We start from the raw sequence: 24,169 nt of genomic DNA on the forward strand, positions 1-24,169 counted from the left end.
CTATTTCAGTTAAATGTTAATATCCTTTTTACTCTAAAATGAAATGTTAGGGGCAAAATTCTATAAAAAGATAAGGGCCAAAATGATCATTTTAGTAAACATTGAGGCTAATTAAAGCATTATACCTTTATATTACAAACTGGTATAAATCTCTATTGCCATCAATTTATATTACAAAGTTGAGAACATGTTTGTTTGAAACAAATAGCTTTTGTTCAACTTCGGCAGACATAAATCTTGGTATAACAACATGCTAAACCCATGCTAACGTTGCATTTTCAGCAGATTCCGGCCTATATTCCTGTAACAATAACTCAAAGACAGTGAAAATCGACATCAAAGAACGTTCGTATTTGATTCTGTTGACACTAAGCGCGATTAAAATTCCATCACAGCATTGGCTGAAGCACGCGTTTTCAATACCAGTTCCTCGTACTCCTCCTCCGGATCGGATAGGGCAACGATTGCCCCTCCTGCACCTATTGATGCTTCATCTTCATGTATGACGACTGTTCTTATCACGATATTAAGATCAAATGTCTGATTATAGGAGAAAAATCCGATGGAACCCGAGTATATACCTCGGGAGCTGCTCTCAATGGAATCTAAAAGCTCCATTGATCTCAACTTGGGAGCCCCTGTCATCGAACCGCCTGGAAATGCTGCCTTTACGCAATCAACAGTGCTAACATTTGACTGCTTTTTCCCCCGGATCGTACTCACCATGGTATGAACCGTTGCATAGGACTCCACTTTCATGAGACGAGGCACACAAACAGTGCCCGGTTCACAAACAAGACCCAGGTCATTCCTTAGAAGATCGACGATCATTAAATTTTCAGCCTGATCCTTTTCGCTCCATCGATTGAGAGAGAGATAATTACTTAAACCTCAAGAAATAAGAGTATGACATGAACATAACTTCAATGTAACTAGAACCTCTCGGGGGAAGAAGAGCATATGCATAATCTTTCTTTCGAAAAGTTCAGCCATGACGCATAAGGAGCCGGATTTTTCTCTCTAAGATGAAGATAAAGTCTCAAAGGATCTACTTCCCCAACGGATTTTCTAAACTGAGATGTGAGGCAGAGCTCATAGCTTTCTCCATCTTTAATGTACTTCAGGCATTTCTTAACATCACTAATGTATTGCTCCCGGGATTTCTCGGAATGAAAGCCTGCTTCATGTGGAGAGCTTGCCGCAGCTTTTGAAATCCGCTCATCTAACTTTCTTGTGACAGAACCTTTCAAGCTGACAAGCTTCTTTTCAGTATCATCCAGCCATTGCGTCTTAGTTGTATTTCCTTCGTGTAAGGACATCACATAAACATCATCGGAATGATGATCGATAACTACAAGGTCATCGGAAAAGAAAAAGCAAGCATCCGGAGTTGTGGATTTGTGAGCATTAGATTCCGCGCCACATTCTACTTTAAGATTATACCTGCAATAGGATCAACCTATCAAGCTCGAGTAACATTTTGTTTTTGCTTCGGTAGGGGAGGAATAACCGAAAGAAAACATTTCTGCAAACAATATACCCTATGTAACCAATAAATCCACCATAGAAGTCAAATGGCAGTCCTTCAAAATCTTTTTCCTCGTGGCAGAGTGACAGAAGCTCCTGTTACACGAGAAGAAACTCGAGTTACTTTCACAATCATATTATGTTTAGAAGACGACAACATAAGAAAAACATGTTCTCAATAATATAATAAACCGACATTTACCTGCCCACCGTCCAACTTTGCAGTCAAATTTTGTAATTGTTGATTGAATTTTCTTTCTAAATAAAGTAACTTTTGACAATTCATATTCTACATGCACAAATATGATTTGATATTAGAGATTCATGAGTAAACTATAATTTCATAAATATGATCATTCTAAATATAAAATACGATAAATTATATCAAGATTTTGAATCAGAAGATAGATTTAAAAAATGATAGATTTATATATTTTATCAATAATCGAGTAGAATCTAGTTTATTGTAAGAGATTTGTCTTTTCTATTGATTCATACAAATTTGATAAAAATAATTACTGAATGAGGTATTTAACTCCATAGATGAATCGGAAAATAAATCTTTATCAGTTCTACATCCTATTTTGTATGAAGAAAATGAATCTTTTTATCGAATGATAAAAATGGGTACACGTTTAATACTCAACTATCATTTTTGTTTCGTTTTGATCATCCGACTATTTAGTTGTATTAAAAAAATCATACATAATATTATGTTTTAGTTTTATTAACAAATATGAGTGAAAGCTAATTAGTTGTATTTGTCAACAAAGTTTTTTTTAATAATTATACAATCATTTATAAGACATTCAATTATATATTATCTTGTGACTGAACTAAAATATTTAAAAAGTTATATTGAATAACATTTCAATATATATTTTTTAAAAGTAAACTACACTCATGAATACTTAATTATGATGACTCTAATTTGATCATCGATCTTTTAGTTTTGTTAATCATACCACTTAACTATTAAAATGATGTCAATCAGACCACCAGTCATTAATATTTAACGAAAAAGGTAATGTGAACATTTTAAAAAAAAATAATATTATTACACATTTAGTTTTTGTTACTGCCACATTCTATAAATTTAGTCACAATTTTAATTTAATTTAATAAATTTAATCATCTAATCAGACTCTGGTTCAATCAATTTCATATAAATAATTACATGATTTAATTGATAAAATTAAAAGATCAATAATAAGATTAGAATTTCATCATAATTAAGTGATCACGATTGTAGTTATAGAATTACATATATATATAAATAAGAGCCTATTAAATGAAAGGATATGAAGAAATAAAGTACCTTTGAAACAAATGGTCCTTTAGTCAATGTCTGATTCAATTGTCCTTTTTGACCTGCTTTGACTGTATTTCGGTCTTCCTGCTGCCCAATCAGAAAACAATATTTTGAACAACAAATAATTAAAGTTAAATAAAGGTGGTCCATTTTCTCCCTCTCTTTTTCATTATCAGATTCCCTACTGCCCCGTAAACAAACTCCTTTGTATAAAATATATAAGATATGTATACATTTCGAACAATATGGAGTGATAATAATATAATATATATTCATAATTTTTATTAATTATTGATAATATATGTAGAATGTAGTTAGTGTATGAATGTGTGAGCTGGTAATCAGTTGGTTAGTTGTAGTTAGTTGCTGAAGTTGTTAGGTTGTTACAAGTAATTCTGGATTACTTGTATATAATGATGTAAGTGCTATGAGTAATACACAACAATAATACTCTTCAGTGTTCATGCTTATCTACTGCCTAACATGGTATCAATCGTCGTAAGTCCTGGAGAGATCGTTTCTACTGCAATAAGCTTCGGTGTTCATGGCTGTTGCTGATTCACATTCACTTTCGAACAGAATCAAGATGTTCACTAACAAGAAGATTAGTGTTGTGCTTTATGAAACAAATTTCTTGTTTTGGAAGCAGCAAGTACTTCTCACAGTAAGGAGTCATCGGCTTGAACAATTGCGCGTTGAAGCCTCCGCCGGAGTGCCTGGCTGCTGAAGATGGGACGATGGTTCCAAATGAAGACTATGAAGAATTTATAGCTCAAGATAGTGTGTTAGCATCATGGTTGCTGTCAACCATAAGTACGCATTTGCTCTCTCAGTTCGTTGGAGCAGAAACTGCATCTGCAGTTTGGAACACAGTGTTACAAATATATATATCATACATACATAATTACTCAAATTCAATACCTCAAGGGATAATAACATTCACTTTAACCATCGAAACCTTTCAATGTGTTCTAAAATATATACAAAATAAAGAAGAATAAATGTTGTCTTAAAAATAATTTTATTACGATCGGTGTAATAATAAAATGACATTGTCTTTAAAATTAATACAGAGTTTTCACATTCGTACATCTAAATAAATAAGATAAAATCTAATTTATTAACTCATTTTTATTGGTTATAAGACGATATCTATTTAGAATTGTTCTAATATATTAATAACAAATATTTGAATCATAATCCTCTAAGAATAATGATATTCTCATTTACTATTAAAATCGCTTATAGTTTTAATGAAAATGAAACTTCTATATATAATAAAGGTAGAAGATAAAATGGTAATAATAAAATTTGAAACCTTCAAAAACTGCTATAATTTAATATAATAAAATGACATTGTCTTTAAAATTAATACAGAGTTTTCACATTCGTACATCTAAATAAATAAGATAAAATCTAATTTATTAACTCATTTTTATTGGTTATAAGACGATCTATTTAGAATTGTTCTAATATATTAATGAACTAATTCATTTAATACATATTAGATTATGAAATTTTAAAAAAATATTTTGATAAAAATAAAGTGATAGTATAAAAAAACATGAATGTTTAACTAATACAAACACAAAAAAGTAAACAATGGCATGCATGAACAAAGTTTTATCATTTAATGAAAGGAATATAAAGATTATTATTTTTTTGAATAGTTTTAGTTAGTTATAAGGTAATATAAGTTCATAATTTCTTTTAGTTATTGACAATATATACCCTAAAAATACAGTTGATCAAACCTATGAATTTTAAACAGAACAAAACTCCCTTTAACCATTAAGGTCGTTAAATAAGTTCACAAAAATATTATATTTAAATACTCATAATAATTAATACTTAATCGATGTGATATTTTCTACGTTACCAATACTTTACAATACAATTAAACACTCATAATAATCAATACACAGATATTATATATAATTTTTTAATTTAAATTATTAATTTATCCATTTGTATATTGTAATGATTGATTTTAATCTTACTTATACTATATCTAAACTATAATCGTAAAAGAAAAGTATCTGAAGATGTATAGAAACATAACATGGATGCATGACATTTCATGTGTTCTGAAGACACTTTCCATCTTATACCTAACATATCCAGAATCGTATGCCTGGTAACCTGCAGCTATTATATATATATATATATATTATATATATATACATGCATACACGTATGTGTGTATGAAATATTCTATATTTCAGATCTTTTAAGCAACTGGAAGTAACCAAAGATTAGGTTTAAGTTTTGAGTTTATGAATAATGGTAGCTGATGAGATTGTGAAATATTCTATATTTCAGATCTTTTAAGCAACTGGAAGTAACCAAAGATTAGGTTTAAGTTTTGAGTTTATGAATAATGGTAGCTGATGAGATTGATTTTACAAAAAGATAATAATTTTCATAAAACCAAAGGGCTATGATTAAGTAGAAGTGATTACATGAAAGATCCGTCAGACAAGAGTTGTGTACTAAAACAACAATAATTTACATACAACTTAGGTAAAGTTCTGTACAATACTTTCACCATTGTCAGTGAACAGTTGAGTGTTTTACAGCAATAATTTTACATCCCATATGGTAATTACAAAAAAAAAAAGGAACAAGAAGAAATCAAAATCTCTCCGAGAAGCTTAAAGAAACACGGTGTATCTTGTATGTCTCTCTGCAGAAAAAAAGAACAATCATATGAAGAAGAAGAAGAAACCCTAAAAAGAACAAGAATAGGAGGAGGAAGAAGATGAAGTACCTTGAAGCGAGAAAGATGTGTACATACATGTAGAGTAATATATGCTTGGTTCCTCATACGCCATTGGCAGAGGCCATCGGTGTTTTGACAGGTTCAGCAAATGGCATACAGGGAGCCAGGCACATACATGATACATACATACCTACTTGGATGCATGATACATATTGTATGCTAAATGCATGTTCCATGGAGGAACATATAGGAAGAGGCAAAGGGTGTCTTCTTCTTCTTTGGCCTCAAATGGATGTTTTGAGTTGGGATAAAACAAGAGAACCACGCACATACATGATACAAACATACATACCTACATGGTTGCATGGTGGCATGTGATATAGTATGCTAAATGAATGTTCCATGGAGGAACATGGAGATCATATCTTCTTCTTCTTCTTCTTTGTTTGGGGAGTTGGGATAAAAACAAGGGGAGGAGTGGGTAGATATAGGGAAAACTTAGGGCAAAAGTGATGATAATGTGGTGAAACAGCTTTTTACTTTAAAAATAATGGTGAAAATGTCCAGAAATGGAAAGGGTGGGTTGGGGTTGTGACCACGCAATTCCCTAAGCTAAACCATGTGGTGTTTTCAAATCTCTTTTTCTGGGTCTTAAAAGCAAACCTTGCTTTTCTATTCTGATCCTCTTCTTTTGTCCTCAAGTGTTTGGAAATTACTTGGATTCCTCCTCTCTATCTCTACCACCTTTCTTTTTTATTTTATTCATTTCATTTTTAAATAATAATATTAAGGTAGTTAATATCCAATCGATACACATTTTACGGTACGAACCAAGTTATTCTATTTATTAAGGAATTGTTATTATTTTTTAAAGTCTAAGTTCAAGCATCATGTATACTAGGAATATATATATTCAACATCAAATAGTTGAAAGTTTTTAAACATGTACTACCTTAGTACCTTATACCCACTTAAGATACTAGATGATCTTTTAAATAAATTTGAAGATTTGAATTATGACATTGTGAGTGTAATAAACTGAGTTAAGAAAATCATTCACATAATAAGCCTTTGTGATATTTAATATAGATTAATTGATCAATAGATTAAATACCAATGATTAAATCTTTAATTATTACAAGAAAAGTATATCGAGTGTGTTCCGATATTAATATACCATATAAAAGTAGGGATATGAATTCCTATCGATGTGTTTTGATATATTATTTTGATTTTATATTTGCTTTTTAAATTCGTTTCATATCTATATTAGTCTACTTTCAAATTTGTTAATAAAATATATAAGTTTCTAATATCAAATTATTTAAACATAAAAATAAATATATATTTTTAAAAAAATCACACTATTAATTAGTTTTTTATAATAATTTTGGGGTGAATATTTTTTCAGTCTATTTGATAATGCATTATAAACACAACTGCTCGAATTTGGAACCTTTAGGAAAAAATAATTCTTCTATTTAAAAATTACTCCATGGGTTCAAATATTAATTAGTCCATAACCTAATTTAATGAACTTCCAATGTATATTAAGGGTCTGTTTGTTTAGCTGTAATTGGTTTTCCATAAAATGAATTACTGGAATTTGAATTACTGGAATTTGAATTACTGGAAAATGAATTACTGGAATTTGAATTCTGGAAAATGAATTACATTTCTGGAAAATGAATTACATTTCTGGAAAACATCTGGAAAACGTTTTATGATGTTTAGAAGATGTTATTTAAACATTTTTTCGGTATATTTTAGTGAAATAAAATTTTATAAATTATATTAATTATTTATTAAAGTAATAGTACTATATTATATTTTAAAAATATTAATTAGTATATTTTAATATCTTTACTAAAATATTATTGAAATATAATAATATTATTCATTATTAAATATAAAAAAATTATTATATATTAAAAATAAAATATCTTATATTATTATATATATGATTATTTTTATAATATTAAAAATATAATATTATTATTATAAATATTAATAAATATATTTTAAATATTTTAATTTAATATTTTGATGAAAATGATATTAAATATTTTATTAATATAAATTCATAAAATAAAATTATTTTGAGTATTTTGCTTTGAAGTGAAAAGTTCGGAAAATGACTTACGGAAAATGAATACGTAAGTCATTTTACAGAAAACACAAAGGAAATTTTGTTACTAGGAAAATGAATTACATTCCGGAAAACGAATTACGTGAAACAAACACGGGAAAATATTTTCCGGAAAACGAATTACGTGAAACAAACAAGGGAATTCGGGAAAAACCAATTCTGTAATTCCAATTACGGGAAACAAACAGACCCTAAGATGCAAAAAAAAAAAAAAAACTAACCCACATCCAATATACATATACATATACATATACATATACATATACATATACATATACATATACATATACATATACATATACATATACATATACATATACATATACATATACATATACATATACATATACATATACATATACATATACATACATATACATATACATATACATATACATATACATATACATATACATATACATATACATATACATATACATATACATATACATATACATATACATATACATATACATATACATACAATCTAAGAAAATTTTGCTATTTAATGTGAGATGTCAACTAAGTGCTTTTAACCTCATGCTCTAGAGATTATTAACTAATATATTTATTTATTCTTAAATAAAGGTTTTCTAATTATTATAAAAATTTGAGTAAAGTACACAAAAGGTCCTCCGACTATAGGATAATGCTTTGTTAAGTCTATCGATTATTAAAATTTATAAAATGATCCCCTAACTATAAGGAGTTACTTTTTTGAGTCCATCGACTATTAAAAGTTACAGAATAATCACTTGACTATTCATTATATTCCAAACTCGTCATTCTCCATTAAAAATTTAACGGCGATATAAGTCAGATGTTAACCTGCTAATTGAGATATGATAAAATATAATCTCATAATCTCAAACAACTGTCATATCCCAGTCAATATGTTTGGAATATTAAATCATCATTTGGCTTCATTGTTTGAAGCTCACGAGTCTAATTACTCAAATCTTTGCGTTTAATTCAATTTCTCCACTTCTTTGACCCTATTATTTTTGTTTAGAATCCTTGTATTTTTAATAGAAGCCGCTAATTTTATTAAAAATAGAAAATATTTAAATTAGAATGAAGGTTTACAAACACAACTGTAAACTAAATATATAATAAGAATATTTTTTTTAAATACAAGAAAACTAACCACTTAAGATCACACAATGACTATACAAGGAAAATGTTAAAAAAACCTAACAAAATAAACTTAAACAAAGGATAAATACGAATATATTTGATTGCATCGGCAAACGAATCACAAAAGAGAATAAAACTATTGAAAGACCACATACCACAAATCAAAATCGAGCGATGTGAAAATACTATCCACGAATGCAAATCGTATATCCAAATTCAATCTGATGGTCCAAAGCAGGGAATATCATCATGATATCAAATAAGCGCCATCTTGATCAGTCGTGACGATGTCAAATCTAACCCTAAAAAAATAAACGAAAATAATGACCAAACAAACGAAAACTTACCATAGAGGCAAAAAAAAATGTGCCATAAAGGCAGAATAATATGTTCCAAAAACGCAGAATTATTAAAAATAAAAAATAAGAAAAAATAAAAATACACTATAATAAAAGAAAAATAATGAATATCGACAATCGGTAAATAATACCAAGATCGATGTCGTCACCTATCACAAAAATGAAGAAAGAAAGAGACTAACTAGGGTTATGAAAAAAAAAGACGGAAAAAACCTAAATTAGGATATGGCGTTTAGAATCATTATAAACTACATAAAAATAGTGTAAACACGCATTAAATAATTACTTAACTATAAAAATATAAATTATGTGCATGCGTAACAAATTATGACTAATGCATGGCATTTTACATAAGAAAAAAATAATCAAACTAAATCTAAAAGAAAAAATAGGTCCTAAAATTTGCGGCGTCTTAATCATTTTTGGTTGAATAAAGTTGGCCTTTGGTTGCAATTTCGTTTCATGATGGTAGAATTGAACCTATCTTAGTATTGATATTGAGTCCATAATTTGAAATAAAACTTGCTGCATTAATAAAAATATTATGCGATAATTAGGTACGGATGTAAAATTTTATGTTAAAGCGATGGATTTTAGGAAAGGTCGAACTTATAAAATTTAAGGGGCAAAAATATATTATCAATACAAAATATATAAAATATTTGATAATTTAAAATTTTCAGGGGCAACTACCCTAGTCCCCTTGTTCCAATCCTGACGATGTTAATACATCAATTTTAAACTTATTAAAAGATAGGGGTGTAAATGAATAGAACGCTCAGTGAACTGTTCATACAACATTCGTTTATATTCGTTTGTCAAGCTGTATAAATGAGTATGGACAAAAATTTTATGTTCATTTAATAAACAAACGAACATTAACAATGGTGTGTTCAATTCATTTATGTTCACGAACAAACTCATTTATGAGTTCGTTTATCAACTCGTTCATTTATGTTCATGAACAAGTTCGTTTACTTGGGTTTTTTTTTTACATTTTAAATACTGGTGAAGTTAGATTACATGGTAAAAGTTAAAATTTAAACTGTGAATTTTAAGGAATTTAAGCATCAGTGACATAATTTTACTGTTTTTCTTTAGGTTGTAAATAAAATGGTAAAACTAAATATTGAGTATATAAATGAATGATAAACGAACGTTAAACAATATGTTCGTTAACGCTAAATGAATACGTTCGCGGACATATAAACGAACAAGTCCGCGAACAATAAATAAACAAAAATGAATACTTTCAAAAATAAACAAACAAACACGATCATAATATTAGATATTTAACCAAACACGAACATCTATATAAAAAAACACAAACATAATATTTATTCGTTTAAACTCAATTCATTTTCTACTTTTTTAAGAGACAAGTCTACTTAGCAAAAGGGAATACAGTTTACTTTTTCTGTAGAAAATAGTAAGTGGTGAAAGAAAGAAAGGAAACCCTAATATTCAAAGTGGAATAAATAAAGTAAGCTTTGATTTATTTTCATCGTGTACAAGTTTTGATTTCTTTTCATCGTGTACAAGTGTAGGGAAGTATCACGTGAGTTAATTTAATATACGGTTAAAAAAATGTGTTATCGATTTTATTATTATTATTTTAACAAAATCGATAAAAAATTACTAGAAACATTATTATTTCTATCGGTTTTGTTATTATTGGCTGTTTTACTGGGTTTAGTAATATATCTGGTAAAAAAATAATGTTTTAGGTAACGCTTTACCGAATATATTATCAAGATCGATAAAACGCTTAATAATATTTTAAATAAAAATAATAATATTTTCGATAATTTTTACCACTTTTATTAAAAAATAACAAAATCAATAATATATTTCTTTAAACATATATTAAGTCCGCAATACGCTACAACTTCCCGTAGAGTGTTGAAGGCAAGCGAGTGTGGTAATCCTGGTGTCAGAACAATGGGCCCTGTTTTCATGCTGCTGCTGCTTAAGATCATATGTAACTAATATTTTTTGAGTTGATCGAATTTACAAATCATATTTTATTGTTAAAATTTTAATTAAAATCATATTTCGAGTTGTATTGAATTTTTTAAAATTCAAGTTGGATTGAGTCGAGTTATTTAGTTTTATATTCTAATTTAATTATAATTATTTATAAAATTATAGTACATATTTCTTTTAATTTAACGATTTTCTCTAATTGTATTATATATACATATATACTACTTGCTTCTTTATAATTTTTCTTTTCTTATTTTCGAAAAGACCAATATCAAACGTGTTCCACTTCTTCACTTCGAGTGAACAATATTTGAAAGACTGTGCTAACATTTGAAGGCAAAATTCATTTTTAGGAATTAGGAGTATACCAATTCGGATAACATGTTTAAATTATCATCAATATTTTAGTTTCATCTCTTACTTTATTTTACAATATTAAAATTAAATATTTTAAAATATTTAATTTATTTAAAAAATTAAATAAATTTTAAAGTGTTTTAACTTAAATAACTTAAGCTAGAATTTTGAAAGAAAAAATAAAATGGACGAATAATTAAATCATATAATTTAAAAAATATTTTATATAAATTCCATCTTCCATGAATAATATTTACTAAATATATTACAATTCGCTCCATTATTAGTGAGAGTACAATTACAAATGAATCATTAAATTTCAATTTTTTTAAATGGATCACTCAATTAACTGATTATTACAAGTATTATTCTATTGTTAAAAAAGAAATATATGTTGTTTTTTAATTACAGTTAGATCACTCAATTTATTAATTGTTATATTTATTTCATTCAATTGTAATTAAAAATATTAACATTTGTTTCACACTTATCGACAAAGTGCTACGTCTGAAACAATATATTAATTGAGTTATTTAGTTGTAATTTTTTAAAATTCAGTGACCTATTATAATTTTACTAATAATTGAGTGAGTTGTAGTATAATTTAATCAATATTTTTTTACATAATCATTTTTATTCTTCAAAATATAATGTTAAGTATGATTTTAATAATAAAAAAATAGTTTACAATCAAAATGGAACCAAAGTGATAATTAAGTAATTAAATGTTTAGTCTATCCATTTTTTGGGTAAAATAAAAACTTAACAACTGAAATTTATTATTACTCTTATTTTACTCAATGTACCTTAATATTTTTTAATTTAATCACTAAACTTTGAACAATAAATTTTTTAATCATTCCACTGTTTTCTTCCTAACTATGTATTGATATAGCATTTTTTATTGAGCGATAATAATTTAAAAAATATTTTAATCATGTCACGTCATAATGTCGTTATAAAGTTAATGGCGGAGTGATTAGAAAGAGTCAATGTTGAAAATTGAGTACTAAATTAAAACAATTTAAAGTACATTGAGCGAAATAAGAGTGATAAAAAAGTTCAGCTCTTAATGTTTTGAATTTACCCTTTTTTCCTTCAGTAAGGGTTAAGCTACTCCAAATCACGCGCCTTAACTCGTTTCGTCTTACTACAATGAAGAACATTAAAAAGCCCGAAAATCAAATCTAACAATCCAAAGAAACCTAGATAAATAAATTGAAAAATCTCCTACTTCTATAGATCATTCCTAAGATCAAACTACTGCGATTCATATTCTCCGCCATGAGCTCTGCGGTAATCTAATCTCTTTCTCCGAGTTTGCATTCTACAAAACGAAAATGAAATATATGCAACTTTTGAATTGATTTGCTCTTTTTTTTCTTTCTAATGCTGTTAAATTTGAATTTATAGGGAAGTGGGATATTTAGTGGATTTACGAAGCTATGCAAGGGATTAGCTGTGATATTAGTCGGTGAACACAATTTGGTTCAGCTTCTTCCTGTTTCTGTTACTTACCTTGCTCTCATTCCCGCCAGGTTCTCTCTCTCTTTTCCCCCTTTTTGATTTGTTAATCTTTTTGTGTGTGTTAATTTTATTCAATATGATGTTAGAAATTCTGGGTCATGATTAATTTTTTGTTTTGTTTGCTCTTTTGGTAAAATATTCATGTCGGATTTTAGTCAAATTTCATTGCTGACTCCACAAGTTTTAAGTAATCATACCATTAGATTTGTCTTTCTTTCCCTCTTTTCTTCGATTTCGATTTTTATTTATGGCCTTATTCTAGTTTTAATGAAAAAAGTTGATGTTTGGACACGCTCGTTGGACTGATTTAAGATCTTGTTGTTTGGATGTTTAGATTTGACCTTTTGAAATTGTGTTAGCATTTTCTTGAACTTGTCTAGTTAACTTTTGATGTTTTTTTTTAATTTCTAATCAAGTGAAATGCCTATGCTTTGTAATTGTTCAAAGGGAGTGACTCACCACTTTGTTCATTTGAATGCTTAAATCTGGATTTAAGTACTTGAAATAAACTATTAGCAATCTTTATAAGGATTTTATTATTCTTTTTGAATTTGCTTGCTCTTTTTAGGAGACCCGTTTTTAGTTAAACAGGATATTAATTGCTTTGAAGCATGAGCGAAATTCAATATAAGATCCATTAAAGAAATGAGTTTTAGTTTTTGAGGTCGGAAATCTGGTTATAAGTCATTCCATTTGATATTAATAAATGGCCTGCTTATACATCATATTTGATTAATCTGGTCATAATCCAATCAAGTTGCCGATTGTGATATGCTTTTTTTCGCACACATGATTAAGCTGGCTCCTGTAACTTCATGTCGTTGGTGGTGGACTAATATATGTTAGGATATTCTTTTCCCTTGAGACACAAAAGAGTGCTGCCTTGAATTGCAAGTTTTATTTCAAGGACTTATATATATATTTTCATACCATCTGAAACTTATTTTGCAGGACTATTCCTTTTGGTTGGAACCTCATAACCGCTGGTTACATTGAGTAATCAGTACATGGGGTATTGACATTCATCTTACTCTTTATTTTACCTATTTTCTCCTTGTTATAATCTTCCTGATGTTTACTGATTTCTACAGGTGGTTGTTAGTACTCTTGGTCTTCTTTTCATGGGGAAGTTGCTTGAGCCTGTATGGGGTTCTAAGGAATTCTTGAAGTTCATCTTCATAATTAATTTTCTAACGTCTGTTTGTGTTTTCGTTACTGCTATTGTCTTGTACTATGTAACAATGGAGGAAAAGTACCTGTGAGTACTTTGATATTCCTATGTTTTTAGGAAGCATTTATTTTTGTTTATTTCTTCCCCTTCTGCTTGTTCTGTTCATCCCCCACTAGTATTCTCAATTATTTTTTCGTGAAGTAAAAGAGTTATAAGATTGAAGTACTCTTTTCTCCTCTTTTTCTCTGACTGAATGGTAGGAAATGGTGTATTTATCTTGGAACTATATTATGCAAAATTTAATCTAATATATTTTCACTGTTACATTTTGATAATTGTTAGTTACATGCCTCTTTCTGGCTTCCATGGGGGCTAGCAGGCTTCTTGGTTGGCATCAAGCAAATCGTACCTGACCAACAGCTTTATCTCCTAAAAATAAAAGTAAATATAAAGATTTATTTTTCCAGGCCATTTAATTCAGTTTGGCATAAAACTTTTTCTGGCTGGAAATTCCCCCTCGCACCCTTTGATGATGCTTCCTATGCCATGCAGTGGTTGCCATCGCTTGTGCTATTGCTTTCAATTATCATAAGTTTCTTCACCCCCAAGCCTGCAACATATCTTCCAACTTTGATATTTGGGACATATATTGCCTGGATTTACCTCAGGTATCTGCAGAGAAAACCAGAATCAAAGCTTAGGGGTGATCCGAGTGAAGAATTTGCATTCTCCACATTCTTCCCTGAATTTCTCCTGTATTGTCCACTTTTCCTTTTAGCTTATGAAATGAGCCCATTTCTCTCTTCTTTCTCTCAAGTGTTTCTCTGTGATTTGCTACAGGTCAATCATTGATCCCATTGCATCAATATTTCACCGGATGCTTTGTGGAAAGTCTGAAGTTTCCTCATATTCTCAGGGTTATATATTGGGTGGTGCACCGTTACTTGGTTCTGATCCCATCGAGGCGTCTAGGAGAAGGTAACTCTTTATGTTTAATTCTTCCATAGATAAAAAATTTGGAAGATGTTCAAGTAACATTGTTTTCGTAACTTAATTCATCATAGGATGCTGAAGGTTATCAATGCGAAAGTTTCCATAGATAATGCTGTTAACCGAGACCTTAAATATTAAAAAAAATGCCAATGGCACCAACCGTTACTTCAGTTGCATTTAGAAAGTTCAGTGACATCAAATTCCAATGAAATTTGTAGAATAATCCCGGCCTTGTTCTTAAAGTTGTACAATTTAGGAATAAGAATAGGGAAAAGAAAATTCCAGGCTGCATGCCTAACTTGCCCTAGCTTTGCAACAAATCTAAAGACGAAATACTTAAACCTCACCGGGTTGGATAAATTGATGTATTCTCTATCTCTAGGGTGCAACAAAAATGAAGTATTTAACTTTCTGGGGTGCTTCCCTGGCATATGCTGCCGAAGATGTGTATGGTTAAGATTCTTTTATTGTGAAAAGAACAATGGCGGTCTTACGAGAGAGAAAAGACAAAAATCAGTTTCTAACATCTTATGTGACCTTGCAGGGAAAGAGGGGCTAGAGCACTGGAGGAGAGATTAGCATCTGAGAAATTGGCTGCCGAACGTAATTCAGAAGAGGCGCACATTGATGCCAGCGACCGTGTTTGATTGCTCGGAAAGTCCCATCCATTAACTACGAAGGTTATGAGAAATCATGTCCCCTTGCCCCATTGTATAAGATTAGAAATTACAATCCTAGATCATGTTGTTACCCTTTACACTATAATATAGGCAAAATTCATTATTTTCAAGTGTATTGGTTCTTATATGTTGATTGCTTGCATAATTCAATTTTGGACCGTTTTCATTGTGCTTTGTCCACATCGTAAACATTCTTTTTATAATACTATTTCTCATTTTATGTTCTTGTTGTGATCTAACTCATCGAAATTTAAACTATTTAATACCATTTTAAAATCGAAACGGTACTTGCTTGTCTGTATGGATATGAGACACATAAGAAGGAAGTAATAATGAATAAATGAGCTGTATCGACACGAATTCAGCCTCACTAGAAAGACCATTTCCGCGTTAAATTTCTATGCAGTTACCGAAATGGAAAAGACTATTTATCAGCCTTCTAGCAGGCGTGGTTTCGTGGGTTACATCGCTTCATCTGGTGAGGAAAGACTACATCGAGTTGTTCTTCTATAAGCGTCAACTATATGTCGTCTTTGTTGTCTTGGTATTGCACGTCGGTGGTTTCGTTTTCAGCATAATCGCCGGAGCGATATTTTTCATGCTTGATCACTTCCTCCGCTTCTGCCAATCATGAACGACGGTTAATGTACTTTCGGCTAAATGCCTTCCCTGTGGGACATTTGAATTGGTAATCTTAAATCTGAGCCTTCGTTGATATGTCTAGTTTATGCTCAGTACTTCTACTCTTCTTTCAAACATAAGCCATAGCATTTTCTTAATTTATTTGGCACTGATTTTCCCTGCAAGAAGGTAAGGTTCATGTAGCATCAAACTTTTCCTGCCCTTTCTCCGGCCATAGTATTTCGCCATTAGTTGACACCGGAAACAAAGCATGGTCAGGCCTATACAATATTATATTTACTGTCCGATTTATTGTTTTAATGGCTTTGTTGCGGATTTTCTACATAAAGCCTTACAACGAAACTACCTGGTGGTACCTTGGTCCTCTTTTCATCATATGGATGGTGGTGAGTAATGAGCGGCGAGTGTTGTAATCTTTGGCGGTGTCGTGATCAGTTTATGTCACCTTTGGGGGAAAAAGTTTCTGCAAAGTTTGAAGATGATAATGACGGAAAAAGGTTGAAACTGTTGCAGACAAAGATTGGAGTCATAAGAATCTTGAAAGTTGTACACACAAGTATCTGCCATTGACAGCCGAGTCCGAGTGGAGTTTCTCGAGTTTGATTCGTTTTTTTGTCTCTTGCTTCGCAGAAATATTTGTAGCCACAAGCAGGAAATGGGGTAATGTGATGTAGGTGTGTCAATCAAGTGTCGCTAAAGAAATCAGGTCACATAACACAAGGAGACAACGCCATCACACCGTTTCCCATTTCAACAGCCATAGCTTTGATATATAATTATTAACACTACTTGAATGGTTATATGTATATCATGTATGCATGCATGTATGTATGCATGCACGTATGTATGCATGCACGTATGTATGCATGCACGTATGTATGCATGCACGTATGTATGCATGCATGCATGTATGTATGCATGCACGCACGCATGTATGTATATTTGGAGAGATATAGGTATAGCAAAAGGAATCTGCAAACCCATGACTTGGATGGCTCAGTTGTTAGGGTAATGAAGATATTATTTTATAATATTCATATATATACATTCAGATTGCAAGTTTTCGAGGGAAAAACTATAAATACCTCATTGTAGTTCTCTGTAAGCAAAAGCTAGCAAGTAGATGAATTATACTATATAATCTAGCATTGCAAGCAATGTCACATATTGAAAAGTAGATAAATTTACATTAAAAGAACTTGGACAAAAATGAAGAGGACATGACAAAAGGGTGTCACGGGAAAAAAATACTGGGTGCATCAGACACGGTGCGGATGAACGTCGTGATTGTCATCTCGACTTGCAAAACTCCGCTGTCGATGGTGGCTTGGCCTTAATATTTCAAACATATGAACTTATTTCTTGATGTCATCATCAGCTGACAATGGATTAGATTCTACCGTATGATAGTGCTTAGTTCCCTTTTGCTGGTATTATTCCCTTCTCATTCTCGGAGTGGAAGAGCCTGTGCGGGGACCTTGAACCGAATGAATTTCGGGATCATACTTTTGAGAAGCAAGATAAGTGAGTGCAGTCACTACGTCCACTATAAGTGGCCGCATATTAGGCTGTTCCTGGACGCACATTGCAGCCACAGCTAGAGCTTGGTACAAACCCCTGACCGGATATTGGCCTTGAAGTAACGGGTCAGCCATTTGTGCAAAATTCCTCCTATCTTTAAACAGGGGACGTGCCTGTTAAACAAAATCCAAATTTCATAAGAGATTCATAGTTACAAAATAGGAAAAGAAACGAAAACGACTTGCAAGGATCATTATGCTTCTTTCTTGTTTTACTTTATTCTTCGGGACGAATCTGGTGGTTCAAAAGTCCCTTTTTCCCCTTACGGTACTCATCGAAGCACGAACACGGATGTCATTAAGACTAAATGATCAAATAACTCCCGTTCTCATAGCGAGTATTTAACTATTTAAAGGCTATTGCTATAAGCTAATATTTCATACACCTGTGTACTTATTCAATATAATTGCCGACTTCTAAAACACTTTCAGAATATGAGGAGATATGTATCTTACCCAGGCAACCAGATTTTGCTCACCCCCGGTTCTCGAGTTGTCAATAGCTTTCCTTCCAGTAATGATTTCGAGCAGAACAACCCCAAAGCTATAAACATCCGATTTCAACGTAAGCTGACCGGTCATTGCATATTCGGGAGCACAATAACCATAGGTCCCCATCACTCTAGTGGATACGTGAGTATTATCTCCAACAGGACCCAATTTGGCCAACCCAAAATCAGATAGCTTCGGGTGATAGCCTTCTCCAAGCAAAATGTTTGAGCATTTTAAATCTCGATATATAACCGGCGGGTTAGCTTTGTCGTGCAGATACTCCAAACCTTTTGCAGCACCTGCAGCTATTTTCATCCTCGTGTTCCAATCGAGCGGCCTTCTGTCGGGAGGTAAATCTGATATAGAAGCAAAGAAGACTAAGCATGACATTCAATTGTGCAACAGAAACCAAAATCCTAGACATGTTCATACCATGTAGATGATCTTCTAATGATCCTAATGGCATGTATTCGTAAACCAAAAGTCTCTGATCTCCATCAGCACAATATCCGATTAAGTTGACGAGATTCGGATGGTGAAGCATGCTCAACATCAACACTTCAACCAGGAATTCCCTGTTCCCTTGCAGTCCATTACGATCAAGCTGCTTGATTGCCACAACCTATGAAAAACGGGGACAAGGTCACGCTCAGTCCTCGTGTATTCATACTGTTCGTATGGGTTGCGACAACCTATTAATATCATCGCAACCACATTTCTCCGATCAACAATACTAAAATTAAAGTCATACAAAAGACACATACTTGATTACTGCCCTCCAATAGCCCTTTATACACTCGGCCGAAACCTCCTTCACCTACATGGCAATCTGCTCTGAAATTCTTTGTTGCAGCCGCCAATTCACGGAAAGTAAAAGTACGTACTGCAATGTGATCGGGCACACCATCCTTCTTTGCATTTGGTACAGAATTCACCTTCAACTTCTCTACCATGTCAGTAAAAATACAGAAGATTCATGTCAAGACCATTGAAATCCTATACCAGATCACACTGAACATTGGAAACCCAGAAATTCGATAAAAAAAAGTTGAAACAATTAAACAAATGGGTCAAACTCAAATTGATATTCACATAACATTTCATTCAAAGATCAAATCTTTATTTATTTTTTGAGGGAACATAAGAGTAATAAGAACCTGAAGTAGAAGGGATCTGATGATCAAAGGTGTTATTATTGATGGGAAGCTGCTTCTTTCCATTATGGTTTGATTTTGCACCAAAAGGGAAACAACCCATTTGAAAACTTTCTTATTTGACTCCCTTTCTTACCTCACATTAATGACTAAAACAAGTAGATGAAGAAATAGGGGAAAGGAAGGAAATAAGTTAAAATACACAAGATGGTAATCATGATCATCAAGTTGTTTAAGCAATTAGATTAAATCTAAAGTAGAATTAGTCGTTAAATATAATGATTGGTTGAATAGTTTTGACCAAACTTGGTCATATTTAATGTAAAAGAAAAAAAAGCAGTGGGAAAGCAAGTGGGGACTCTATATTCAGCATATCCAAGAGCTGATTTTTGTCGCCCACCATACCTAAAAGGCGTTTTTGTTATAAATAAATTATTTGTTTAATACATTAAAATAATAGATAAAATGACAAATTATTATATTTATAATTAAAAGCTAATGAATGTTCTAAACCAGGCCTTATTATTAAACAACATGTGAAGAGGAAGAAGAAGAAACCCATTTAACACAGGCTGTTAAGGTGAAGGCATTGAAGTTAGTCCTAATAAAGAAACTCCGTTAATGTTACAGATTCCTTTTTCAAATCCTCTCTAACTTGCTATCATTGCTTTTGTTTCATATAATTATTCTGATTATAAACTGTTTTGAAGTTAAATGGTTAATATGTATGTTGCTTTTTAATTACAATGGTGAATTTGGTATATAAAGTAATGGTAAAAAAAGATTGGACAAATAGGCAACTGATAATTTCAATGAGGGACAAATTCATTGTGTAAAGAAGCTTGGTCTAATATCATATACGTTGATGTATCCAAGCCAACAATTATTTTAAAGCATTAGTCTGAAACTATATTGTACCATCACTTATATGATAAACGCCAGAATTCATAATAGTTTAAACTTCATAGACAACATTGAAATCAATAAAAGATAACTACAAGTTACTGTGGATCAGCCAACTGCAGACACTTTGTAAATTTGTGAACAAACCAGCAACACATCAACAGCAGCAGAAATCTTCCGCATTTCCATCACTTAGAAAGCTTCTTCCCGGCCTTTTGGGAAAGGAATACATCAGTAAACGCAGTCTTGGACTGCAGCGATGCCTTCAATAGCTCCACACCCTGAAACGAAAACCAGACAAAAGCAATGAAACATGTGGTTCTTACAGCAGCTTTATAAATGAATCGGTATAAATGAAAGCTCACCTCATTCATGCTTACATCAACAACTTTCTCTTCCAAAGCATCAACTTGTTTGACGTTGAACTTATTGAGCATAGTTATGCTTGAAATAGTTGACATTGGTGTGACTGTTAGATCATCCAAAATCGTATATGTAACAACCCCTTTCACATAACCACCCTCATTTGCAGCAGATGATGCAATCGAAACCTTATTTGGGGGATTTACAAATGTTGCAGGGGAGTTCATGACATTGTTGCAAGAAGGGCAAGTAGATTTTGGATCATTTGCATAATACGAACGACAATTGGTATTATACTGATATGAACATCGATATAATTGTTGTGGCGTAGATGATTGAATGTTAGGCAACAAGAGAGGAACATTGGTTGCCAGGTTTGAAGAATACGTAGGTTTCAACAAGGTGTCCCTGTTTGTTGTCGGCTGAATGTATGCATCACCCAGATTTTCAACGCTCTGGTAAAGGTTTCCAAGGCATCCAACCATGCCTTGTTTTGTTAGCAGCCTTATAATAGTCCCAACCGGCAATAACAAAAGGTTGAAGAGAAAATCAACAAAATCTTTGCCTGCTTCCGCATAAAGAACCCTTTGCCCTTTCGAATCAATCAGAAGCTTCAAGCTCACCGTAGTTGCGGTTGCCATGAATAGTATTAGGCAATATATGATAAAAAGTGAATTGCAGTGAACCCCAGTCCAGTTATGCTTGCTTTATATAGAGAGGTTTCTTCTAGAAGTAATGATGTTTAGAAAGAACTGGAAAGGACAAAATGAACGTTCAGTAAAGTGAACTCTTGAATTTCCACTGGCAAATTTGGATGTGCACAAATTCAAGTCTTCTAAGCACTCAAAACCTCAATTAGATGGAATAGATTTCCAAATGCTCTCAAATGAAATGCTTTGGAATGAATGATTTTGGTGCTTAGGGACATTGGCTAACCTCTAAGTGTGATTTGGCCATCAAAAAACACCTGAAACTACTGATATCATACGTCCATAAAAGAAGGGAAATGGGAACGTGAATGTGGCATGAACCACAAAATGGGGCAGTTCATTAACTGCTTACATGCCAGCCATAATGATTCATTCAACTAATAGTAATTCATTTATGATTTGATGTGGAAGTAAAGAAACTCCATTAATGATACATTCATGGCAGGTTCAAACTACGTACAGATGAACTAGTAGAAATTCAAGACTTCTCTTTACTCATTGTTCATTTTGTCCTTTGCGGTTCTCGCTAAGCATCATTACTGCTAGAAGAAACTTCTCTATATAAAGCAAGCAGTAACTGGATTGGGATTCACTGCAATTCACTCATATCGGTTGTCGTCTAATACCTATCATGGCTTTCATAAAAAAAGCCAAAAAAACTTTCCAGGAAAACAAAACAAAAAGAACCATTCATCGCTCCAATCGAAGAAACTGAAGAAACACCATTCATCGCTCCGATCAAAGAAACAAAAGAAATACCATTTATGGCAACCGACGCCGTCGCCACCACCGTGAGCTTGAAGCTTCTGATTGATTCGAAAAGTCAAAGAGTTCTTTATGCGGAAGGTGACAAAGGTTTTGTTGATTTTCTATTTGATATGTTGTTATTGCCGGTTGGGACTGTTATAAGGCTGCTAACAAAACAAGGCATGGTTGGATGCCTTGGAAACCTTTACCAGAGCGTTGAAAATCTGGGTGATGCATACATTCAGCCGACAACAAACAGGGACACCTTGTTGAAACCTACGTATTCTTCAAGCTTGGCAACCAATGTTCCTTTCTTGTTGCCTAACATTCAATCATCAACACCACAAGGATTATATCGATGTTCATATCAATATTGTACCAATTGTGTTTCATATTATGCAAACGAACCAACAAGTATTTGCCCTTCCTGTGAAAATGTCATGAACTCCCCTGCAACATTTATAAACTACCCAAATAAGGTTTCAACTGCATCATCTATTCATCTGCTGCAAATGAGGGTGGTTACGTTAAAGGAATCATTACATATATGGTCTTGGATGATTAGACAGTCACACCAATGTCAACTATTTCATGCATAACTATGCTCAGTAAGTTAAACATTAAACAAGTTGATGCATTGGAAGAGAAAGTGGTTGATGTAGGCATTGATGAGATGAGCTTCGTTTTTGAACGTTTCATATATAAAATTGCTTTCAGAAATTTATTTTAGGGTGTTGAGTTACTAAAGGCTTCGCTACAGTCCGACTGTGCTTAGTGATGTATTCCTTAACCAAAAGGTCAGGAAGAAGGCTTCTAATTGATTGATGCTTATGCTGCTTCTGAACAAGAGATTGATGATGCTCATTTTCTTTTGTTGATTTCAGTATTTTATTGTCTTGCAAGTTAAAACTTTTATGAACTCAGATGGCTATTTTCTCTAGCACCTAGTTATTTGCATGTTGGTACTGTTATAAGGTTGCTTACTGGCGTTTGAGTGCTCATAGGGCCTTTTGTCATATTGCATTACGCAAATGATCCAACATAGTCTTGCCCTTCTTGCCTTAATGACTCGGACGGCCCTGCAACATCGGTAAATCCCACAAAACAAGGCTTCAACTTCATTTGCTGCAAATGAAGGTGGTGGTTACATATACGATCACAGAATTGATTTCTAAGTTTTAGAAACGATTTATATGTGCAATAGGGAGTAGAATCATCAACACCACAAGGAATTTACAGATGTTCATATGGTCATAAAAAATATGCTCATGGTTCTAGTGCCCGTTGTTTGTATTATACAAATTATGATCCAACAACTTGCCCTTCATGCTCTAGGGTCATGAACTCCCCCGCAACATTTGTATACCCCTCGAAAAAGGTTGTGACATCTTCATATGCATCAAATGAGATTGGTTACGTGAAAGGGGTCCTTAATTTGATGCTTTAGTTTCTTCTTCCCCAAGGAATACATCAGTAAGGATCGTCTTGGATTGCAACGATGCCCTCAGCAACTTCATTCCCGATTTGCACAAAGCAAAGTTTTAGCTGACGTTACTAAAAATGAAAAACTGAAACTAAATACACAATTATACTTATATATATATAAGGGATTCTATACCTCATCCACTCCCACATCAATGACTTTCTCTTCAAGAACA

At 32.0% G+C, this 24,169-nt stretch overlaps 2 protein-coding genes and 2 pseudogenes across 2 annotated transcripts; 1 reads left to right on the top strand and 3 right to left on the bottom strand.

The window, feature by feature from the left end:
- Positions 1-378: 378 nt before the first annotated feature.
- LOC120174666 lies at positions 379-3,778 on the bottom strand (annotated as a pseudogene).
- Positions 3,779-12,803: 9,025 nt separating this feature from the next.
- LOC120174556 lies at positions 12,804-16,030 on the top strand (annotated as a pseudogene).
- Positions 16,031-17,651: 1,621 nt separating this feature from the next.
- LOC120174546 (probable serine/threonine-protein kinase PBL7) lies at positions 17,652-19,961 on the bottom strand. Its single transcript, XM_039181357.1, has 5 exons — positions 19,792-19,961; positions 19,399-19,580; positions 19,067-19,256; positions 18,599-18,990; positions 17,652-18,256 (listed from the first exon to the last, which is right to left on the bottom strand). The coding sequence occupies exons 1-5, from the start codon at positions 19,889-19,891 to the stop codon at positions 17,996-17,998; spliced, it is 1,125 nt and encodes a 374-aa protein (XP_039037288.1). The 5' UTR covers positions 19,892-19,961; the 3' UTR covers positions 17,652-17,995.
- Positions 19,962-20,756: 795 nt separating this feature from the next.
- On the bottom strand, positions 20,757-21,786 carry LOC120174547. Its single transcript, XM_039181358.1, has 2 exons — positions 21,057-21,786; positions 20,757-20,972 (listed from the first exon to the last, which is right to left on the bottom strand). The coding sequence occupies exons 1-2, from the start codon at positions 21,693-21,695 to the stop codon at positions 20,880-20,882; spliced, it is 732 nt and encodes a 243-aa protein (XP_039037289.1). The 5' UTR covers positions 21,696-21,786; the 3' UTR covers positions 20,757-20,879.
- Between the last annotated feature and the right edge of the window lie 2,383 nt (positions 21,787-24,169).

The sequence above is a fragment of the Hibiscus syriacus genome, unplaced genomic scaffold (genome assembly GCF_006381635.1).
Source record: "Hibiscus syriacus cultivar Baekdansim isolate YM2019G1 unplaced genomic scaffold, ASM638163v2 tig00112114_pilon, whole genome shotgun sequence".
NCBI lineage: Eukaryota > Viridiplantae > Streptophyta > Magnoliopsida > Malvales > Malvaceae > Hibiscus > Hibiscus syriacus.